Source organism: Rhinolophus ferrumequinum, chromosome 25, assembly GCF_004115265.2.
Source record: "Rhinolophus ferrumequinum isolate MPI-CBG mRhiFer1 chromosome 25, mRhiFer1_v1.p, whole genome shotgun sequence".
NCBI lineage: Eukaryota > Metazoa > Chordata > Mammalia > Chiroptera > Rhinolophidae > Rhinolophus > Rhinolophus ferrumequinum.
In genome coordinates, this window is record NC_046308.1 from 17,837,220 (window position 1) to 17,857,029 (window position 19,810).

The 19,810-nt window shown below is 37.7% G+C and overlaps 2 protein-coding genes across 5 annotated transcripts in view; one reads left to right on the forward strand and one right to left on the reverse strand.

Annotated features, from left to right (window-relative positions):
• TTC28 (tetratricopeptide repeat domain 28) overlaps positions 1–19,810 on the reverse strand; it is a 624,117-nt gene that overhangs the window by 185,123 nt on the left and 419,184 nt on the right. The gene's annotated exons all lie outside the window — the stretch shown is intronic.
• LOC117017339 (ubiquitin-conjugating enzyme E2 variant 1-like) lies at positions 10,193–10,456 on the forward strand. The gene has a single exon (XM_033097465.1). It carries the CDS (start codon positions 10,193–10,195, stop codon positions 10,454–10,456), a length of 264 nt encoding a protein of 87 aa, XP_032953356.1.

Sequence of the window (19,810 nt, forward strand, 5' to 3'; positions counted from 1 at the left end):
AGCCAGGGGATGCTTTAGGAACCAGTGCGTGCTTCACTACCTTCTCTCTTCTCTTTGGTACACACTGCTCCATCGGAAATGAACTTCAAGTGAGAATCATGCCATTGTGGAACAGAGCCCTGGCTGACCTGTAATGAATATCTAGTGGGCACAAGAAATAAACCTTTGTTGTTGTAAGCCGCAGAGATTTGGGGATGTATTGTCACTGCAGCACAACATGGCCGAGCCTGACCAACACCGTCCTGGGCACCAATGAATGCATCATTTCCACCCTCCAGTTGTCACAGTCAGAGTTAACACTATCTAGTGGTTCAATTATTTGAATCACCGTGTTTCTGGATGAGTAAATTTTTAGACCTTTACCAATTTCTATAGGTCTCTGAATAATGAAATTGTAGGCATTTATAGAAAAACTAAACTTGAGGAGAATTAGGTACTAAAACCCAAAACTTAGCTAGTTTCTAAAAACCGGTATTTACCCAGATACAAGGGTCTAACTAGTAGTAATGAACCCAAATTCCAGACCTATTTAGGGGGAATGAGTAGCCAACCAAACATAAACCTGTAGAAACAGAAGATTGAACCATGCTCTGCAGGGCCTATACATTTCCTACCGGCCTACATGACATATACTCCCTATTTAATGAGTGTACGATAGCCTGCAAATCTACCCTTATCAGCGCTAAGCTGATAAAGTCATCCTGTATAAAAGGTTAAATGATGGTCTAGAGTTGCTTATTCAATAGTCATACAAAACCAAATGGACAAAAATAATGTAAAAAACGATAATCTATATTATTGAGGACATTATCCCATGTCATCTTTATAAGGACCAATGGAAAATTTCTTTCAGATTTCAATGCTTCTACCAAGCAGCTGCTTTGGTTTTATCTTAAGAAAAATATGATTCTTATAAGTGGTCAAATTGATCCTTTTGTTTAGGTCACCAGGAAGCACATGGCTTGCTGCAGAGTCTCCCTTTAACAGCCAGATATAATCCCATAATATGTGCAAATTCTGCCCTGGCTTCAGCCTATGACATGACATTAATCCTCTCATTACTCTGATTTCTTCCCTTTGATGTTTTGTTTCCTCCTCCCACAAATTCTTCTTGGATTAAAATAGAAAAAAAATAGATCAACAAAACACAAATCAAAAGAATAGTAAATAATGAGGTTCTTGGCAGGGAGAAAGCTTCCTGAAATGGGATCTCTAAGAATCGTCAACTCACAGCCACAGCCTGAAGAAGAGACTTAAATATCACACATACAGGGGAAATTTTAATTACATGGTCTTTAGTAGTCTTAAATCATTTTCATACTCAATAATTAGTGTTGGGTTTAATCAATCTAACCAATTTGTCCCATACCTAAACCTAGAGTTGGAGGAGTATTCTGCAGGTGTTACTGAAAAGTAAGAGACTAATTTGTGCACATCTGAATTCTTTCTATCGTATCCTGTACCATAGTTGCAAGAGTTGCTTTGAATCTGGTACTATGATCTTAGAGAACGGCTAGTGATAGTTATAGCTTCTCCGTGGTAACTTGTCAGTCTTTTCTAATACTGTGGGAGCAGAGGAGTTTTCATGATAATTACTTTTATCAAAATTATATTGGGGTTGGAAGAATAACACAATGTTAGAGAGATCTATTACCTAGATCTAAGAATTGCTATCACAGGTGATAAATTACTTATAATGCCCAGCATTAATCCAGCAATGTTTTCAAACTAATGTTTTCAAAATGTCCTTTGCAGATGCAAATTAACAGATTAATAAGGAAACAAGCTTTCTTGTATGAGAAGCTGGGATGACAGATTAGCTATTAAGAGCAATTTATAGGTCATAAGATATGAAAGTTGGCAAGAAACACTACCTCTGCCGGCTCTATAAATAGTAAAACTGCATTTAGTTTCCCAGAGGTATCCTGTTGGACATTTTAATTATACCATAAAAACTGCCAGAATTTACAATGATTTCATTTTTTAAAAAAACTTGATGCTCCATGTAAACTTGATGCAATACAACAGGCATCCGTGCTATGTGCCGTAACTGCCAAGTTGCAGCCAATGGAAGGAAGCGTGCAAGCTCCTTCCTCAGGAAGGACTGCGAATGGTAAGGATGCTGCTGAAGGTCAGAGGCAGGAAACCTTACTCCCTAACATCTATCTCCTCCAGGTTACTTACGGATTCTCCTCCCTCCTTTATATCCTAACACCTTCCACTGCAGCCACTCGCTACCCATCTAGGAAGATTTTTACAAAGAACTCCATTCTACGAAGCTCTTTGGCCACAAACTGGCGGCCAAGTCAAAATCCTCGAGGCTTGGGAGTCCTATTAGAGAGTTGGGTATGACTGTGGACATATTCTCTCAGTCACTTGAAATAATCAGTTACGATTATTTTGGGAAACTTATTTCCCACTCTTGGTTTTACCTACGTCTTCAGTTTTATTTGGGGCGGGGGGGGGGATGAGAGGCAGATAACCAAGTCTCAAATGAGTTTTTTATGACATAATTCACTCAGGTTTCTTATGCAACAATTTGACCTGGGTTAGGAGACATACTCTACTCTACCATACTGCTGTTTAGTCCAATCAAAACTGTTCCATTCCACACTTGCCAGCCACGCTGAATTTTAGTGGGCTGTAAAACATTGTTCTGTAGGGGGTTGAATATAGTCAATCACCCTTTGAAGACGGTATTTACATTGAATCATAAAATCTGGCGTTGACTGGGCAGGAAATAATGGAGAATGTTGGAGAGGGAGAAGGAGAGAGATGGGAAACACAGACGTATGCAAGTGTACATACAAGAGCAGACGAGACAGTTCTTAGAAGCAAGAAAGCCCAAGAAAAGGACAACTTATTTGCAGGGGCCAGCTGATAACAATTTATAAAAGAAATTTTTTAACTGGATGGAAAGAAGTCCTCAAGGAACCTGGAAAGATGTTAGAAAGTTAAGAAACAACTGAAAACTTCTGCAACGATCCCCGAAGGAATATCATTACGGGCTCCCACTGTGAAGGATGGGTCCTAATGGAGGCTGAGACCTTCCAAATGTCATGACTTCTAACTGGTCAGGACTAAATGGCTCACAATCTCAGCTCTCTGTCCTTTCACTTATTCCAGCAGATTCAACTTCTATCCCTGTTGGGAAATTCCAAACTTAGATTTCAGACCAAGAGACAGAGAATTTTGGAGCTGAAAGAGGCACTCACCTAATCCACTGGTATCAAACGTTTAAACTAAAACACAAACGCATATAAAAGTGTAGTTGTTTAGGTTTGCTTAGACTGGGGTGCACTTTTCTCCCCACGTACCCTTAAGAGAATCTATGGCACCCTGTGGACTGTTTGGAGCAGAGTTTGAACAACACTTAATGTCCTCCGGGTCATCAGATGTAGAAACTGAGGCCAAGAGATGTCAAGTACTTTGGCCAAAGGTCAACCTGCTAATGACCAGCAAAGACAGGCTGAGAGCCCCAGGCTTCAGGCCTCCACCCAGGTGGTACTCTGCACCCCAGGAGGTACTTCCTCACTCTGCTTTGCCAACATTCCTATCTCAGTCACATCAAACTCAAGCCTTCACTGCCTTTCCTAAGCCTCTCTTACTCTGTGCTTCTGTGATTAATAAAAGAAGTAAATATTATCACTATTTCTTCCAATAACCAGTCAAAAGTTTAGTGTTATCATTGATTTTCCCCCATCTTTTGGTCCTCATATGTGGTAGGTACTCAAGGCCAGCTTTATTAGACTCCCAAAATTATAATTACACCAGTTTTTATTGAATAATCTTTACCTTAATGCTAATTATTTATGTACTAGATCCACTTAGAATTGATTTCTGACAGTTTAATTTTAAATAATAAATATTATCTTTAAAATTATGTGACAATGTTTACAGATGAGGTTTGTAATATATTTTAAGTACATACTGCTTTTCTCTCTAAAATCCAACCCAGCTATTCAGTGACAAATTCAATGGCAAACTTTAATAACTTTAATCAAACATTAGTAACTTTTCTAACAGCTACTGATTTTGTCTCCTGAATAATAATGGACTTAGCAATTCCAGGGTAATACAGTGATTAGAACTGTCTAGGTTTGGCTCATGTCTCTGTTGGCTATGTTCCCTTAAGGAAGTTAGTGACTCTCTCTGCCCTTGTTTCCTTATCTATAAAGTGGGGGTAATGAAATCTGTCTCATGGGATTGTTATAAGCACACACTTAAAGAGCTTAGAATAGTGCTGGGCACATAACAAGTATTCAATTACTGCTAGCTGTTATTATAGATGCTGAATACCAATAAAACTGAGTAAATTAAATAATTTTAGAGTCATGTATTTACATTCATTTAATCTATTTTGTACATTTATTTAAAATTTAAATGCATTAAAATAGTGCCTTCCTTCTCTTCTCGTTATATTAATTAAAAAACCTGAAAATGTCATTTCCCTTGTGTGGCATTTGTCATTGTTCCTTTGGCACAGAAATTATTTGGGCATGCAAGCACATAAACATTCCTTTTTGGCAATCCCCAGACAAAGAAAGAAGGCATTATACCAAGATCTGAAAAAGGAACACAATAAGTTCACTGAAGACAAACTAAATTTTTAATTGAGATTCTAAATTTTTTAAAATATTAGCTTACTATAAAAATATCCAACCTGGCATTAAATATAGGTAATTTATATTTTTTTACACTGACAGATAAAATTTCTAATTACAATTGTGATCAAATTCTTCATCGTGTTAATTTTTAAATTTGTTTTTCAGTGATATGCTTGTTTTTGATGAAAGTGAATACCAGAAAATATACTAAAGTTCCAAAGGAAATATGTTCTAAAGCAAAAAAGAGATGATTCCTATATTTTCTATTGGAAGCAATAAGAAAAGATACAGGAAATGGATGAAGGAAAGAGGAGTACAGCATTAGACAGGTCAGGCTAGGGACTTCTTGAAGCCAAGAAAACTACCTTTGGAATTATCTTCTTCGTCTCTTAACTCAGAGTCTAGCATAAAGCTTGGCACACAGCAGGCACTCAGCAAACACTTGAAGAACTAAACTAATAGTCATGGGATTTTCGGTCTGCACAGGATAGAAAAGAAGAAAACGCCATCTAAAATGCTAGAATGAATATGTGGTACCAATACCTCTCAACCTCTTAGCCTCTTTAAGTAAAATTCTGGTTACTAACTTTCCTACAGCTGCAAGAATGTAGGATCCATTCCACAGGCGTTTGTCAGTTGTCACCTTGGTGTCTGTCTGCATAGGTCCCTGTATCTATACTTGTTCTTCTCACTGCTGCCCCTCACATTCAATGCCATCAATCACATTCTTGCTAAAAGTCTTATGAAACCTACTCCCTTTTACCTTTGCACTGTTCTCATGAGACATGAAATGGTTAAACAGGAGCCACTATGATTTTTGTGATAATGCTATTTTTCCTAAGAATAATTATAATGGTACCCCAAATTAGGCTCTAGGAAAATTAGTAAAACTCAGATTCTTTCTGATAACCATTAAAATCTTTCTTAGAAAAAATATATCTTAATAGTAAGTATGACAACTACTCATTGAGAGCCAGGCATCCTGTATTTCATCAAATCAAACTTGCCATAAACTTAAGAAGCACTTTACAATATGCACCACAAATAAAGGGATAAAAATGTTGCCATTAAGCAATGATAGTATGCTTACTTATTGATTATAAGATTACCCTGATTTCAGAGATACGAAAATGTGAAGAAATGAGCATCTCAGAATCAATAAATTATGATATATCAGGTGCTTTACTTACATTACCCCCAATCCGCACCAGGCCGTATGAGGTAGGAATTTTTACCTTCACTTTGCAGATCAGGAAACAGACAACATTAAGCAACTGGTCTGAAGTCAAATAATTATTACTAAATGGCAAGGCTGGAACTTAAATCTAGGCCTGCCTGACTGCAAATCTGAGTACGTCCATCACACTGCACCGCCTTGTCCAGAAATCCCAGACAAGAATGAGGAAGAAGGAAGGGCACTGGTTCTGAAAAGGACGTGTTATTATTGCTGTTTACAATTAGGTGCTTAGAAAAGCTTAGCAGGCAGGTGTTTTTCATTTGCAGTATTTTTTTAAAAATGGCTATTGTCAAACTGTATCACAAACTGGATACAGACTCAGAATTTTATTAAGACTGAGAAAGAAAAAAACCTGCAACCATTCCACCATACTGTTATTTTTCAAGCACCTTACAATTTTTTTATGTCCCACCACACCCCAGATATAAAAACTACCTTTGGAATTCTTCAAGTTTGCCAACCTACATATGAGTCTAAAGAGAGATGCATTTTATTTGATTAATATTATCCTCAGGATTATATATAAATGCTGAGATATGAAAAGTTTAGGGAATGTGCCAAGTCTAGGACTGGTTAATGCGTCTGGCATGCCTGAAAAAACATCCCAGAAAGCTGCTCCCAAATGTGTGTAATTACAGACATTCAGAAGATGGCTATGATTCAGGTTTAAGTTTATTCCATTTAGGGATAGAGATGGTTTTCAACAGTGGTATTGGGCTCTGAGTTCAGGCAGGAACATTTAAATGTGCCTTAGTAATGTATGTGTGCTGGGAGCTCAACAGGAAGAAAGAATTAGCCCAACTCTCAGAATGGCAGGGTCCATTTTCAGTAGGTTCCATTCAAAGTATTATGGTATTAAATAGAGGCTGCTAGAAACTGTGTAGTTGTATAGAAACCTCAGAAGCTCCTTTCTGAAAAAATCTGGGATTAGGAATGGATTGGTTTACCTTGCTTCTAGTAAATGGTGAAAGGGGAGGTGATGATTTTGGTCACTGTTAGAGAGAAAGCAGTGGGAGGGAGAAGGTGAAGTGATGAGTGATTACACTTCTGATGATGGCCCCTTCCAGATGGGGGCGGGATACAGCCTTTTCCTGTTCTGGCTTCTTCCCAAGAAAGTAGCAGCACATTTTCCCCCATAATAAAGCACATGTTGTATCATATCTGATTATATCTAAAGCTTATTTTACCTAATTTTATAGGTCAGAAAAGGAGAGCGGGAGGAAATGAGGGAGAAACCAGGAAGACAAATAAAGTTTTGTTTCCCAAGTTCTAAGATTACTCTCCTGATAGTGACTTCACTCTGTGCTTGCTTATGTGCCTGGAATCTAAGGAAAAAAGGTAGAAATGCTGAATAGAGGGAGTCATTACGTGAGGGTAAGAGTTAAGAATAATCTCTTATGTATAGAAGAAAAGCAAAATAAAGAATGGAAAGAAATAAAAAAAAAATACCAGTACTAAAACATTAAACTATCGGAAATAGTTTTCCATAATGTGAAAGTATGACAACTTTAATTTAAAAGAAATACAAAACCTTGATTTGCATTTGATGAGTTGTCCAAAAGATAGAACTTTGATTTTTTTTTCCCCTCACCTAATTTTTGTGTAACAAAATTAAACTTGCTGAACTGGTGATAACAGGTAGAGGCCACTATCCACAACCTCACTCTCAGCTCCAATCAGGGCTTTGCCAGTCTTTTACAGCAGAATCCCAGATGTGCGCAAGTGAGTTACATTTCCCCTGGGATGCTTCTTCCAATATCTCCACTCTAACAAGATAAATAGTGGTCCACACACTCCTCATGGGTGCCATCAGAGGCAAAACCAGAGTAGTGCATGAAACATGCATTGGGTACTTGAGAGCAATGTGGTGATTAAGTCAGCTGGGGGCATCAAGGGTGTGCTTCAGGGGGTTGGTAATAAGAGTCTGGGAGACAGATTCATCATTGGATACTTAATAAAATCCTCTGCATAACAATGCCCATTGGGAATTCTAAGTAACTCAAGCATACTGTGAATACCAGCTGCATTCAAAGGAGACAGACCTTGCCACAATGGTAGACTCTAGAGTGGCACTGTAGGCACTTTGCTTCCAGAAACATCAAGAAAATAAACGTTTTTGCAAAACTAACAAAGAACAGTTAAAATTTATTTATTCACTTGTTCATTCAACAAACATTTGAGAGCCTACTATGTCCTAGGCCCTGGGAATATAAAAATAAACGAGACAAGGCATCTGCCAAAGAGTCACTCACCGCTTAGGAGACAGACTGAAAAGTAAGTACAATAGACCTATGGGTGACGAGGGTAAGTGGAAACCCCCAAGTTTCTCCACTTCTGTCAGAAACTGAAGTAAAATAACAGTGAAAGAATTTTTTTTTAAGCTGTAAGCCCATAAAAATAAAAAGATTGAGAAAGATGCCAACAGATGAGAGATATCCACAAAATTTGGGAAGATGGAAAGCAGATGGATGAATGGTAACTGATTTAGTAGGACAGGCAAAACGGAAACCAACTGCCTATAAGAGGTGGGGGTGCCAAGTCCAGCTGCAGAATGCTGGAAAGGAGTAGGAATTGAGGCACTAAGACTTCTGAAGTTCAGGAGAAGGGTTGCAGGGCTGAAACAGAGGATGGGATATAAACTTATATAAGAAGCAATTGGAGCCTAGATGTGCACCCCCAATCTGGCAAAAGATCGAACCCTGCTTTCTACAGATGTTTAGAGACAAAGATAGAAATAAAATGCTATACTAAAAACAGGAAGATCAGTGAAAATCTGCATTCAGAATGGTGAGATTCTCCTCACTGAGCATCCCTCTCCACATCACAAGCCCCTTTGCTCTGCTCAGTTTCTATTATGCTGGCAGTTACATGTGGCAGCAGACTGGAAGTTTCTGGGAGAAAATGGTCTAAGAAAAGATGTGCATATGCTAACAAGAGGTAATTCCCCAAATTAAAACAAACAAACAAAAACTCACTGTATTTCAACCTGCATTGAAATCTATCTGTGCATAAGACCAACCCAATCATACAGAGGCTCTAATCAGATTTTAGTGCCTCACTCTTAATATGAGCAGTCAGTCAAACATTATCAGACATTCAAGGAAACCTCTAACTTGAAAGACAGTGATGAAAATGAACAACAAAAAAGGAATTCAAGAGGGAACAGATACAATGAAAGGATAGAAAAAAACCTTTCAAAAAATATAAAATCTTCAGAGACATAAAACAATATACTGCAGCCATGAACGAACCTCTTGTGTGCCACACAAAAGGAACATTCAGAGAACATGAGAGAAGTCTTCAAAATTTTTAGTGACAGCAGAAAACAGAACACAAAGTAGAACAAATTGAAGAAGAATATTATTTCATAGGAAGTAGGATTTTTAAAAAAAGAAATTGAAAAGAAGAAAAACAACAGGTAATACAACTAGAGGATCAACCCTAGACACCTAACATCCAACTAATAAAAGTTCTAGCTGTATAGAACAAAGAAAATGGAGAATAAATTATCCGAAAATTTCCCAGAAATTAAACACATGAGAATTCAGACAATTAAGAAGAAGAAGAAAAGACCCATTATGAAATTACAGGACAAAAGGAATAAAGAAAAGACCCAAAAATATTCCAGAGAGAAAAATCTGCTAATATACAAATAATTAGGAATCAGAGTAGCATTTGGCTTCTCAACACCAATTGAAGGCTAAACCACAATGGATCAAATACTGTCAAAATCCTGGGAGAAAAGCACTCCAATCTAGAATTCTATTCCTAGCCAAACTATCAATCAAGGTTGAGGGTAGACTTAAAGAATTTTGACACATTCAAATTCTCAAAAACTTTATGTATCATGCATCTTTTCTCAAGGAAACGAATGAAGGTGTGCTCCAGCAACACATGGATGCGAACAAAATAAAAAGACGCAATGCAGGAAACAAGAGCTACTAGACAGGAAAAGGGGGACAGTAACACAGGAAAAGGGGGACAGTGACACAAGATGGCAGCCACCATGGTCTCAGGAGTAAAAGTCCCTCACAATTTCAGACTGTTGGAAGAACTCAAAGAAGGCCAGAAAGGAGTATGAGATGGTACAGTTAGCTGGGGTCTAGAAAATGACAAAGACATGACACCTACAAGATGGACAGGGATGATAATTGGGCGTCCAAGAGTAAATGTCCAGCTACGGCTATAAATGTCAATATCTTAAATTCACTGTGCCTCCTTTTTAAAAAATATTAGCCTTATCATAGAAGAGCTCACCAATGGTATATTTTCTGAAATGTGGCTATTCTTTTTTGACTGGTTTCAGTTTATATATTGAACGTCCTCTGATGCTTTTTAATCCCTCTAAATGCCAATTTATGAAAACCAAATAGATAGCCTTAACATAGAATACCCAGAAGCACCCCCTTTTGTAAGATTTGTAACAAAAATTAATACGAATGCAGTTAATAGTTCTAATGGAGTGGTGGACCCAAGAGCTGTATCAGTGCTAGCAAAATGGCAGAATTCATTTGGCATCAAAGTTGTCCTACAAGAACTTCGGGGCCTAATGATGTCTAAAGAAAATATGAAACTCCCTCAGCCACCTGAAGGACAGTGTTACAGCAATTAATCAAAAGAAAAACCACAGGCCCTCCCCCTGCCCCCATTAAATTTAAGCAGTCTTCTTTTTCCACAGTAGTAAATTTTCTAGATATGTCTTGTAGACCTCAAAGTACTGAAAAGGAAGCTCCTATTCAAAGGCAGTTTATCTTAAGATACTGTAAATGATACTAATTTTTTTGTTCATTTGAAATATGTAAGTTGTGCTATAACAAAAAAAAAAAGACAGGAAATGGCAAAGGGAATTAGGGAAGGGAAGTCTCAGAATGGCAGCTGGGCAGGGACCTACAGAACAACTAGTCAAATTTGGAGTAGGACACAGAGAAGGATTTGTCGGGGAGGTGGGGGATGAGTAGGGTATACTGCGGGTACCAAAAAAATGTATACAAGTGGACACTTTGGTCAGTGTTGCTCAAGCAGTAGTTCGCCATAATCAGAAGTGTCTGGATGCTGATGGTAACCACTTTGAGCACCTCTTGTAATTGCAGACATCAAACGTGACTTCTTTTGTTATTGGAATATATTGACTACTACGATTTCAATACAGTTTTCCTTTCTTAAAATGTGTATACATTTTTTTTGGAACCCTCTGTAGATTACTTGATATGTCTGGCACTCTAGAAAGGAGTTTTATAGTTCAGTTGCAAAGTCTTACGTTAGTGACTGCACATAGAAAAGCAAGCAATACCACAGCAACAATACAAGAACTAAAGTAATCAAGAATTCCAGTTTTGCAATACAGAAAGATCACTGGAGTGGTGTAAAGGGTGAATTGTGACAAGGCTATAACTGAAAATAAGGAAGACAGGTTAGGAGTTGAGTGACAAAGTCTGAAAGAAACTGTAAGGGCCTGAACCAGAGCAAGGGGAGAGGGGCTTGAGGTGAGGCCAACTTAAGGGAATAGAGAGCTGGGAGAGTAACTTCTTCAGATACAAGCTCAATGTGTAACCTTAACCACAGAGTCTTACTGATAAAGAGCTAAGTCGAAGGAAATATTTTAAAAGGAAAAAAAAGGAGAGTGACCATAATCACAGTTAATTACCTGGGTGGAGCCCTCAGCTTTGCTTTTCTCATTAAGAAACCCAAGTAGTTTCAAAAGGACTCAACAAATCTAGTTACTACTAGACCATCCTGATGGACATAAGCAACAGAATTAGGACGGGATTGTTAGTCCCCATTTTACAGATGAGGTATACAGAGGTGAAGTAATGTACCCATGATCACACAGGCAAAAAGTGTTAAGAGATTAACCCAAGCTGGCTTTGCCCCCAACCTATTGTCTTAACTGTAGTATTCATTCTAATAACTACTTCAAATAATAATTATCACTTACTAAGGAGCACTCTGTGCCAGGCACTGGTCTAAGCATTTCACATGTATTCACACATTTAATCTTCAGAACAATCCCATGAGATAGATACTATTGTCATCTCCGTTTCACAGGTGAGAGATGTAGTGATGTGCCCAAAGCCATCCCATCAGGAAGTCAATGCTAGGATTCAAGCCCAGTCATTCCAGCTCAAGACAGCTGTGCCGCCCCATGGACCACCAGACCGTGGCGCCTTCTCCAAAGCTACCTTGATTCCTCCAAATCTCCTTTCTCTAGATCCAATGATGAGCAAGTCCTACTGAATCTACCTCTGAAGTATGTCTAATGTAGCACATAGTGGCCAGTAACCATGTTTTATTTGGTTCACAGTTTGTGTTTTTTTAAATTAGGAAATCTCACATTAAAAAAAAAAAATCCACGTTTTCAACTTCCATAGGAACAACTACAACAACAACAACAACAACATCAGATTTAACAACAGTGACCCACATTCTCATAGGAAAACCACCTAAGTTAACAGTGGCTGTCCCAGGCAGACAGTGCCTGTACACATTTTCAAGTTCCCCACAGACCCCCTCCACTCCCTACATCCAAACACGCTTCATGCATTTACACTGCCTCAGTCCTTTAGGCATCTGCTTTTTGAGGCTCCCGTTCTTACTTTATACCTTTCCCGCTCTGGGCCTCTTTATCTCTCACCTGCACTGCCTTCACAGCCTCTTAACAGGTCATCAGGCCTCTACCCCCTCCATTCTACCACTCTGCTAATTTCCCTAAAGCTCTGATTATGCCATCCTTTTGCTTAAAAACCTTTGATGACTTCCCAGTGTACACAAATCCAACCCCTAGGCTTGGCATGCAACGCTTTTCACAATGTGATTCCAACCTTCTTTTTTACTATTATGTCTCTCCTTATAACCCAGACCTCCTGACATATTTATTGTTCTCTAAACATCTGCTTCATTTCATATTTCTAGGCCATGGTTCATATTTGTGTGAAATTTTGAACTATAAGAAACATATTTCAATGCAAATGAATTTTTTCAAATTATGTTAAAAGTTTCTTTTAAAATCCTGTTTATAAGATCAACAGAGAAATAAAGGATTTTCAAGTAAATGGAGATGAAACACTTGGTTAAAAAAATATAATCCTTCAAAATAAATATCAGACAGATTAAAAAAAGGTTAAACAAAAAAACATAACACACAAAACTAGAAGAAAATATTGATGAATCATTAATCTCTGAATGGAGAAGGACTTCCTAAGCCTGAAAATAATAGAAATACCAAAGAATAAAATCAAAAGATATGACTACAAAAAATTTTTATTTCTTTATGTCAAAAACATGGCATTATAAAGGAAATTAAAGGCAAAAAAAAAAGGGGGATAAAAAAAACATAAAATTCACTACCAGAATATTAAAAAACCAAACATGGGGGGAAAAAATCATCAGTATTAGCAATTAAGGACACAAAAGAAAACAAGATTCTACTTCAACTTTCAAATAGCAAAGTGTAAAATAATAATAATAATAATAATAATAATAATAATAATAATAAACCTCACTATATTGGTAAGAATAGAGTGAAGTGCGTACTCTCACACATTGCTGATAGGAATACAACCTCGTGAAGCCTTTTTGAAAAGCAACTTGACAGACAAATCAAAAGTCCTAAAAATGTCCTTTGATGCAGTAATTTGCCTTGTAGACTCAAGACCAGGAATGCTCAGCTTCGGCACTTTTGCTATTTTGGGCTGGATAATTCTTTGTTGTGAGCAGCTGTCCAGTACCTTGTACAATGTGTAGCAGCAGCATCCCTGCGTAGTTGTGTAGTTGCACTCCCCCACCCCCACCACCAAGCTGTGACAACCAAACATGTCTCCAGACATTGCCAAATGTCCCTTGGGGTGAAAAATTTTCCCACTTCTCTATACAAACAAGATAATGAGACAGTTAAATGAAGATTTTTGTGGATAAGTTGTCACAGCATTATAAGAAAAAATTATAAACATGGAAAAAATCATAAAAAATTAGGAAAATAAAAATACATAATAACACTCAGTAATAGCAGAACAGTTAAATAAATTATGATACAACAATATTACGAGGTATCATAAAATGGTGTTTTCAAACAAAAAAAATGTTTACTTACTAATTAGAATAATGCTAGCGGCTGTAATGAACACCAAAATTTGACTGACTTAACATGAAAAAGTTTATTTCTTGCTCATGAGACCATCCAAGGTGGTGCCAGATTGGCAGAGGCAGATGGGTCCCTGTTCCACACAGGCGTTCAGAGACCCCAGCTGCCAGCAGCTCTGCCATGTTCACTCTGTAGCGACCAAAGTTACCCTCAGTGTCAGTACCCACCTTGCAGTTAGGAAAAGAGCTTGGAAGATCATGACTGGAAGAGTTTTATGGGCCAGACCAAGAAGTAGCAAAACTCATTTCCACTCACATTCTATTGTCTAGAACTGAGTTACAAACCACTACTAACTTCAAAGGAGGCTAGGAAATGTAGTCAAGACATGGGTCCAGAAAAACAGAGAAAACAGATTTGGTAAACCAATAGTTCAGTCTCTGTCAGAGTTCTGGTATAATATTAAATAAAAAGAGTGGTTTAATACATTGTATATACACACCATGCAATCTCAATCTATTGTTTTTTACATATTCCCAGAAACAAAAGTAATACCTTGCAACCCAACAATTCTACTTCTAAATATATCCTCTTGAGAAATACACACAAAGAAACAGGTAGAAAAATAATTTAAAATATCACATATAACCTAAAGGATCATATGTGGGATTGATTAAATAAACAATAGCAAATCCACACAATGGAATACTATGCATAAAAGAGAAATAAGGTAAAACTACAGTTGACCCTAGAACAAAATTTTCCTTATGATTTTGAACATTTATTTTCCTTATGATTTTCTTAAAAATAGTTTTTCTAGCTTGCTTTATTATAAGACTGCAGTATATAATACACATAACATACAAAATATGTGTTAACAACTGTTTATGCTATCGGTTAGGTTATTAGTAGTTAGGTTTTGGGGGAGTCAAGAGTTACAAACAAATTTTTGACTGCATGCGGGGTAGGTGCCACTAACCCCCGTGTTGTTGAAGGGTCAACAGTATATGAACTGAGTTGAAGACACCTCTAAGGCATATCGTTAAGAGCAAAAAGCAAGAGACAGAAAAATAAAGTATGATGCCCCTTACATTTTAAACACATAAAACTGAACGCTGTGTTGTGTGCGTGATCAGAGAACAAGGTCAGGAAGAGGGCTGAGAGTCAAAACTGGCACTACTGACATTTTTGACCCAATAGTTCTTGTGGGGGGAGAGGCTATCCTATGCCCTGGAGGATGTTTAGCAGCATCCCTGGTCTCAACCCACTAGGTGACAGTAACAACTGCCCTCCTTCCTGCTTCTTAGAAAGGAGACACACTAAATGGACTAAAGTGTTACTCTCGGAGGATGAGGGGGAGAAATGGCGGAAGAATTAAAGAGAACGTCCATTTTATCTGTGATGTTTAAAAACTTTACTATGAGAATCTATCTCTGTATCATTTATATACTTTTTACTTTTAAAAATGTCAAAAATAACAAAAATATTCATGAAACTATGGATGACATTTGTTTTCATTTTTGTTTGTTTTGTTTTCTAATAATTTTTTTTTCAATTACAGTTGACATGCAATATTATATTAATGTTGGGTATACAACATAGTGATTAGACATTTATATAATTTATGAAGTGATCACCCTGATAAATCTAGTACCAATGTGACACCATATGTAGTTATTACAATATTATGGACTATATTCCCTATATTATACTTTACATCCTCATGAATATTTTGTAACTACCATCTGTACCTCTTAATATCTTTCCCCGCTTCACCCATCTACCCAACCCTCAAAATGCTCTCTGTATCGAAGAGTTTGTTTCTGTTATGTTTATTTTTTTAATATTCCACATGTAAGTGAAATCATATGGTATGTCTTTTTCTGTATGACTTCTTTCACTTAGCATAACACCCTCTAGGTCCATCCATGTTGTTGCTGATGGCAAGATTTCATAATTTTTTGTGGCTGAGTAATATTCCATTGATGGACACTTGTTTCCGTATCTTGGCTATTGTAAACAATGCTGCAATGAACATATGGGTGCATGTGTCTTTTCAATTTAGTGTTTTGGGCTTCTTCAGATAAATACCCAGAAGTGAAATTGCTGGGTCCTTCTTTGCCTCTTGTTACAGCCTGTGTTTTAAGGTCCATTTTGTCTAATATAAGTATTGCTACCCCAGCTTTTTTTTTTTTCCATTTTCATAAAATATCTTTTTTCATCTCTTTACTTTCAGTATATGTGTGTCTTCCGATCTGAAGTGAATCTCTTGTAGGCAGCATATGTAGGGGCTTCGTTTTCTTATCCATTCAGCCACCCTGTATCTTTTGATTGGAACATTTAATACTAAGATGACACTTGTTGTTTCTGTATAATTTGCTATAAATATTGATTTAGAAAATGAAAAATAAAACAAACTTTATTTTAAGGAAAAGGACAAAGATTGAAAAAAATACAAAATATTAACAGTGCTTGCTGATGGGAAATGAGATGACGTCATTTTTGTTTGCCTTTTGATCATTGCTTTCTACATTTTCTATAGCAGCATGTACTAATTTACAATTCAAAAAAGTTTTATTTGCTTTTTAAAAATTCTAGTCTTACTAAATCTGAATTAAATACAACGGTCCTGAAATAATCAATTAAGACCAAATGGGGTCAGAGGTAGTGCTGGTACGTGGCTCCCCTGTACAAGGCAGTTCAAAACCCTCGCCACGCCACAGACACCAGGGCTGGGAAAGGACAATTTAGAGCTGGGTTTCAAATTGCAGGGCTAGGAAGACAGCTCCTCTGAGAATTTAAGAGCCAACAGGAGGGCATTTAGGGCCCAGAATGGGGAACAAACAAAGGGGTGTGATGGAGTCTTAAATACTCCATCTCCAACTAGCAATTAAGGAGCAATATAAACAGAGTGGCTGGTTAGATGGCTGGACATGGCCTAGGGCTGCCACGAGGTAGGAGGAAGATAACCAAACTCCACTGAGCTGAGTGCTGACAGTAGGTTCTCAGAGACTTGTTCTACTTGATTTACAACTAGAAAGTTATACTGTGTGTTACTATATAAATAAGTAGTATGTTTGTTTTTATTTTTAAAAAGCACAATTATATTTCTTGGAAAAATCTCTATCTTCTGGCTTTTCCACTTATGAAGGAAAAATAGTACCCATTCAGCATCCACTGTGTTCCACGAAGTTTATGTTTACTGGCTCACTTGCAACTCACAACACACAGAGTTAGACAGTGTTATCTCACTTCAATGGTTGGAAAACCGAGGGTCAGTAGGATCATTTAACCAAGAGCACACAGTGAGTGAAGTATAGGAGCAGCATTTGCTCAGTCTCGAAATTCATTCAAACAACCAAACCAATATTTTTGTAAGCATCTATTATTTGCCGGCTAGGCTGGGGCTGTAACAAGGACCATGACACACTACTCAGCTATCATGGAGAATGTGAGGCCTGCATAGAGCACGTACTTCAAACAAGATATTATAATACACTATTTGATGAAGACTATGGAAGTGTAGATTAGGTAAAAATAACAAGGCTTAACCTTGGGCAGGAATCAGTACAAGCCTCCTAGAGAAACCAAGATTTAAAATGAAGCCTAGGCCAACACATATACAAAAATGTGCTCAACATCACTAATCATCAGGGAAACACAATTCACTTGTTAGAATGGCTAATATCAAAAAGACAAGAAACAGCAAGTGTTGGTGAGGACGTAGAGAAAAGGGAACCCTTGTGCATTGTAGGTGGGAATGTAAATTGGTGCAGCCACTATGGAAATCAGTATGGAGGTTCCTCAAATAATTAAAAATAGAACTACCATATCATCTAGCAATTCCATTCCTTGTCATTTATCTGACGAACACAAAAACACTAACTCAAAAAGATATCTGCAACCCCATGTTCACTGCAGCATTGTTTACAATGGCCAAGATATGGAAGCAATCTAAATGTCCGTTGATGGATAAATGAATAAAGATGTGATATGTGCACACGTGCATGTACACACACACACACACACACACACACACACACACACACAGAGGAATATATTATTCAGGCATAAAAAGAAGAAAATCTTGCCATAAAAAGAAGAAAATCAAACAACATGGATGGGTATTAAAGGGCAATATGTTAAGCGAAGTAAGTCAGACAGAGAAAGACAAATACTATATAATCTCACTTATACGTGGGATCTAAAAACACCAACAACAAAACGAAGCTCATAGATAGATACAGAGAACAGATTCGTGGTTGCCAAGAGATAGAGCTGGAGGAGTTGTGCAAAATGGGTAACGTAGGGCAAAAAGTACAAACTCCCAGTAACAAAATACATAAGCCACGGGGATATAATGTACAGCATGGTGTCTATAGCTAATAAATGCTGTATTACATATTTGAAAAGTGCTAAGAGAGTAGATCTTAAAAGTTCTCATCACAAGAAGAAAAAATTGTGGTGATGGATGTTAGTTAACTAGACTTAACGTGGTGATCATTTCGCAACACATACAAATATTAAATCATGTTGTACATCTGAGACTAACATATCGTTATACGTCAATTATTGCTCAATTTGAAAAAAAAAAAGAGAGAAAATGAAGCCTGAAGAATATGCGAGAATTAGAAAGGTGAGGTGGGGCAGGGTGCAGGGGGAGGACACAAAGCAAGAGGTAAGAGAGAGTATGGAACTTTTAAGTTATTTTAAAAACTCAGTATGAATGAGGCATAGAATGCAAGTGAGAGCAGTGAGCAAGAAGATGAGAGAGGACGGCAGGGACAGCCTGGTGAGCGCCCAACAGGGAGGATGAAAAGCTGAAATAAACATGGAAAGGGTGTGGTCTGATTGGGTTTCTGAAAGATCTGACTACAGCAAGCCATAAACTTGGGAGGGGAGGCAGCGTGGACACAGAATGACTGGTTAGGAGGCTGTTTTGCAATTCCAGGTGGGAGATGAATGCAGTCAGAAGAGGGGTGACGGCCCTGGGATTAGAGAGAAGTATGCAGACAGAAGAAATATTTCGGACATGGAATTGAATGGAATTAGTCTTTGTATGGAGGCCAGCTGAAACAACCTACCACGAGCACCTATGATGTGCTCCCCCCGTCGCACATGTCATCTCTAATTCCCACAACGATCCTACGAGGTAGTGTTTTCCCGATTTTACAGAAGAAGCAGAGAAGCTCAGAGAGGTTTAGTCACCTGTCCTCAGAAACAGGTTTGTCAAGTGGCTGGGCTGGGATTCAGACGTTGGTCATCTGATGTCACAGAGCCCTGGCTCTTTTCAAAATACCACACTGCATCTGAACAGATTCAGAAACTTCAAAATCCTGCTTTAATGCAATAGTTTAAAAACGAGAAATAAGGACAGGCAGAAAAATCTTCTTTGCGCCATCTTTCTGTATCTTAGATTTACAAAGCTATAAAGATGTCAAACTAGGAGGGAGCTTGTCATCAGAGAGCCACAGAGTTTCACAGAGGTCCTAGAGGGACTTCAGAGGCGCGTGCTCTAGCTACTCCTGCTTTCCAATGCAAGTGCCACCAAAGCTTTCTATGTGGTAATTTAGGCCTTTTTTTCCTTTTAAAAATTTTTCAGAGAAAAGGATGAAAAACAATATAATGAATACCCAGGACTCAGCTTCAACACAATTAACATTCTCCCATATTTGCCTCAGATTTTTTCTTTTCTTTTTAAGGGAAATAAACGTAACAGATATGGTTTATCTCCTCCTTCCCTTTCCAGAGTAACCATTGTCCAGAATTTGGTGTTTGTCACTCCCATGCACATTTGATACTATTATGTATATTATGAATCCATAAAAATTGTTAGTGTTTTATATGTTTTCAAATTTTGTATAAATAGAAATATATTGTGCACGTCCCTCT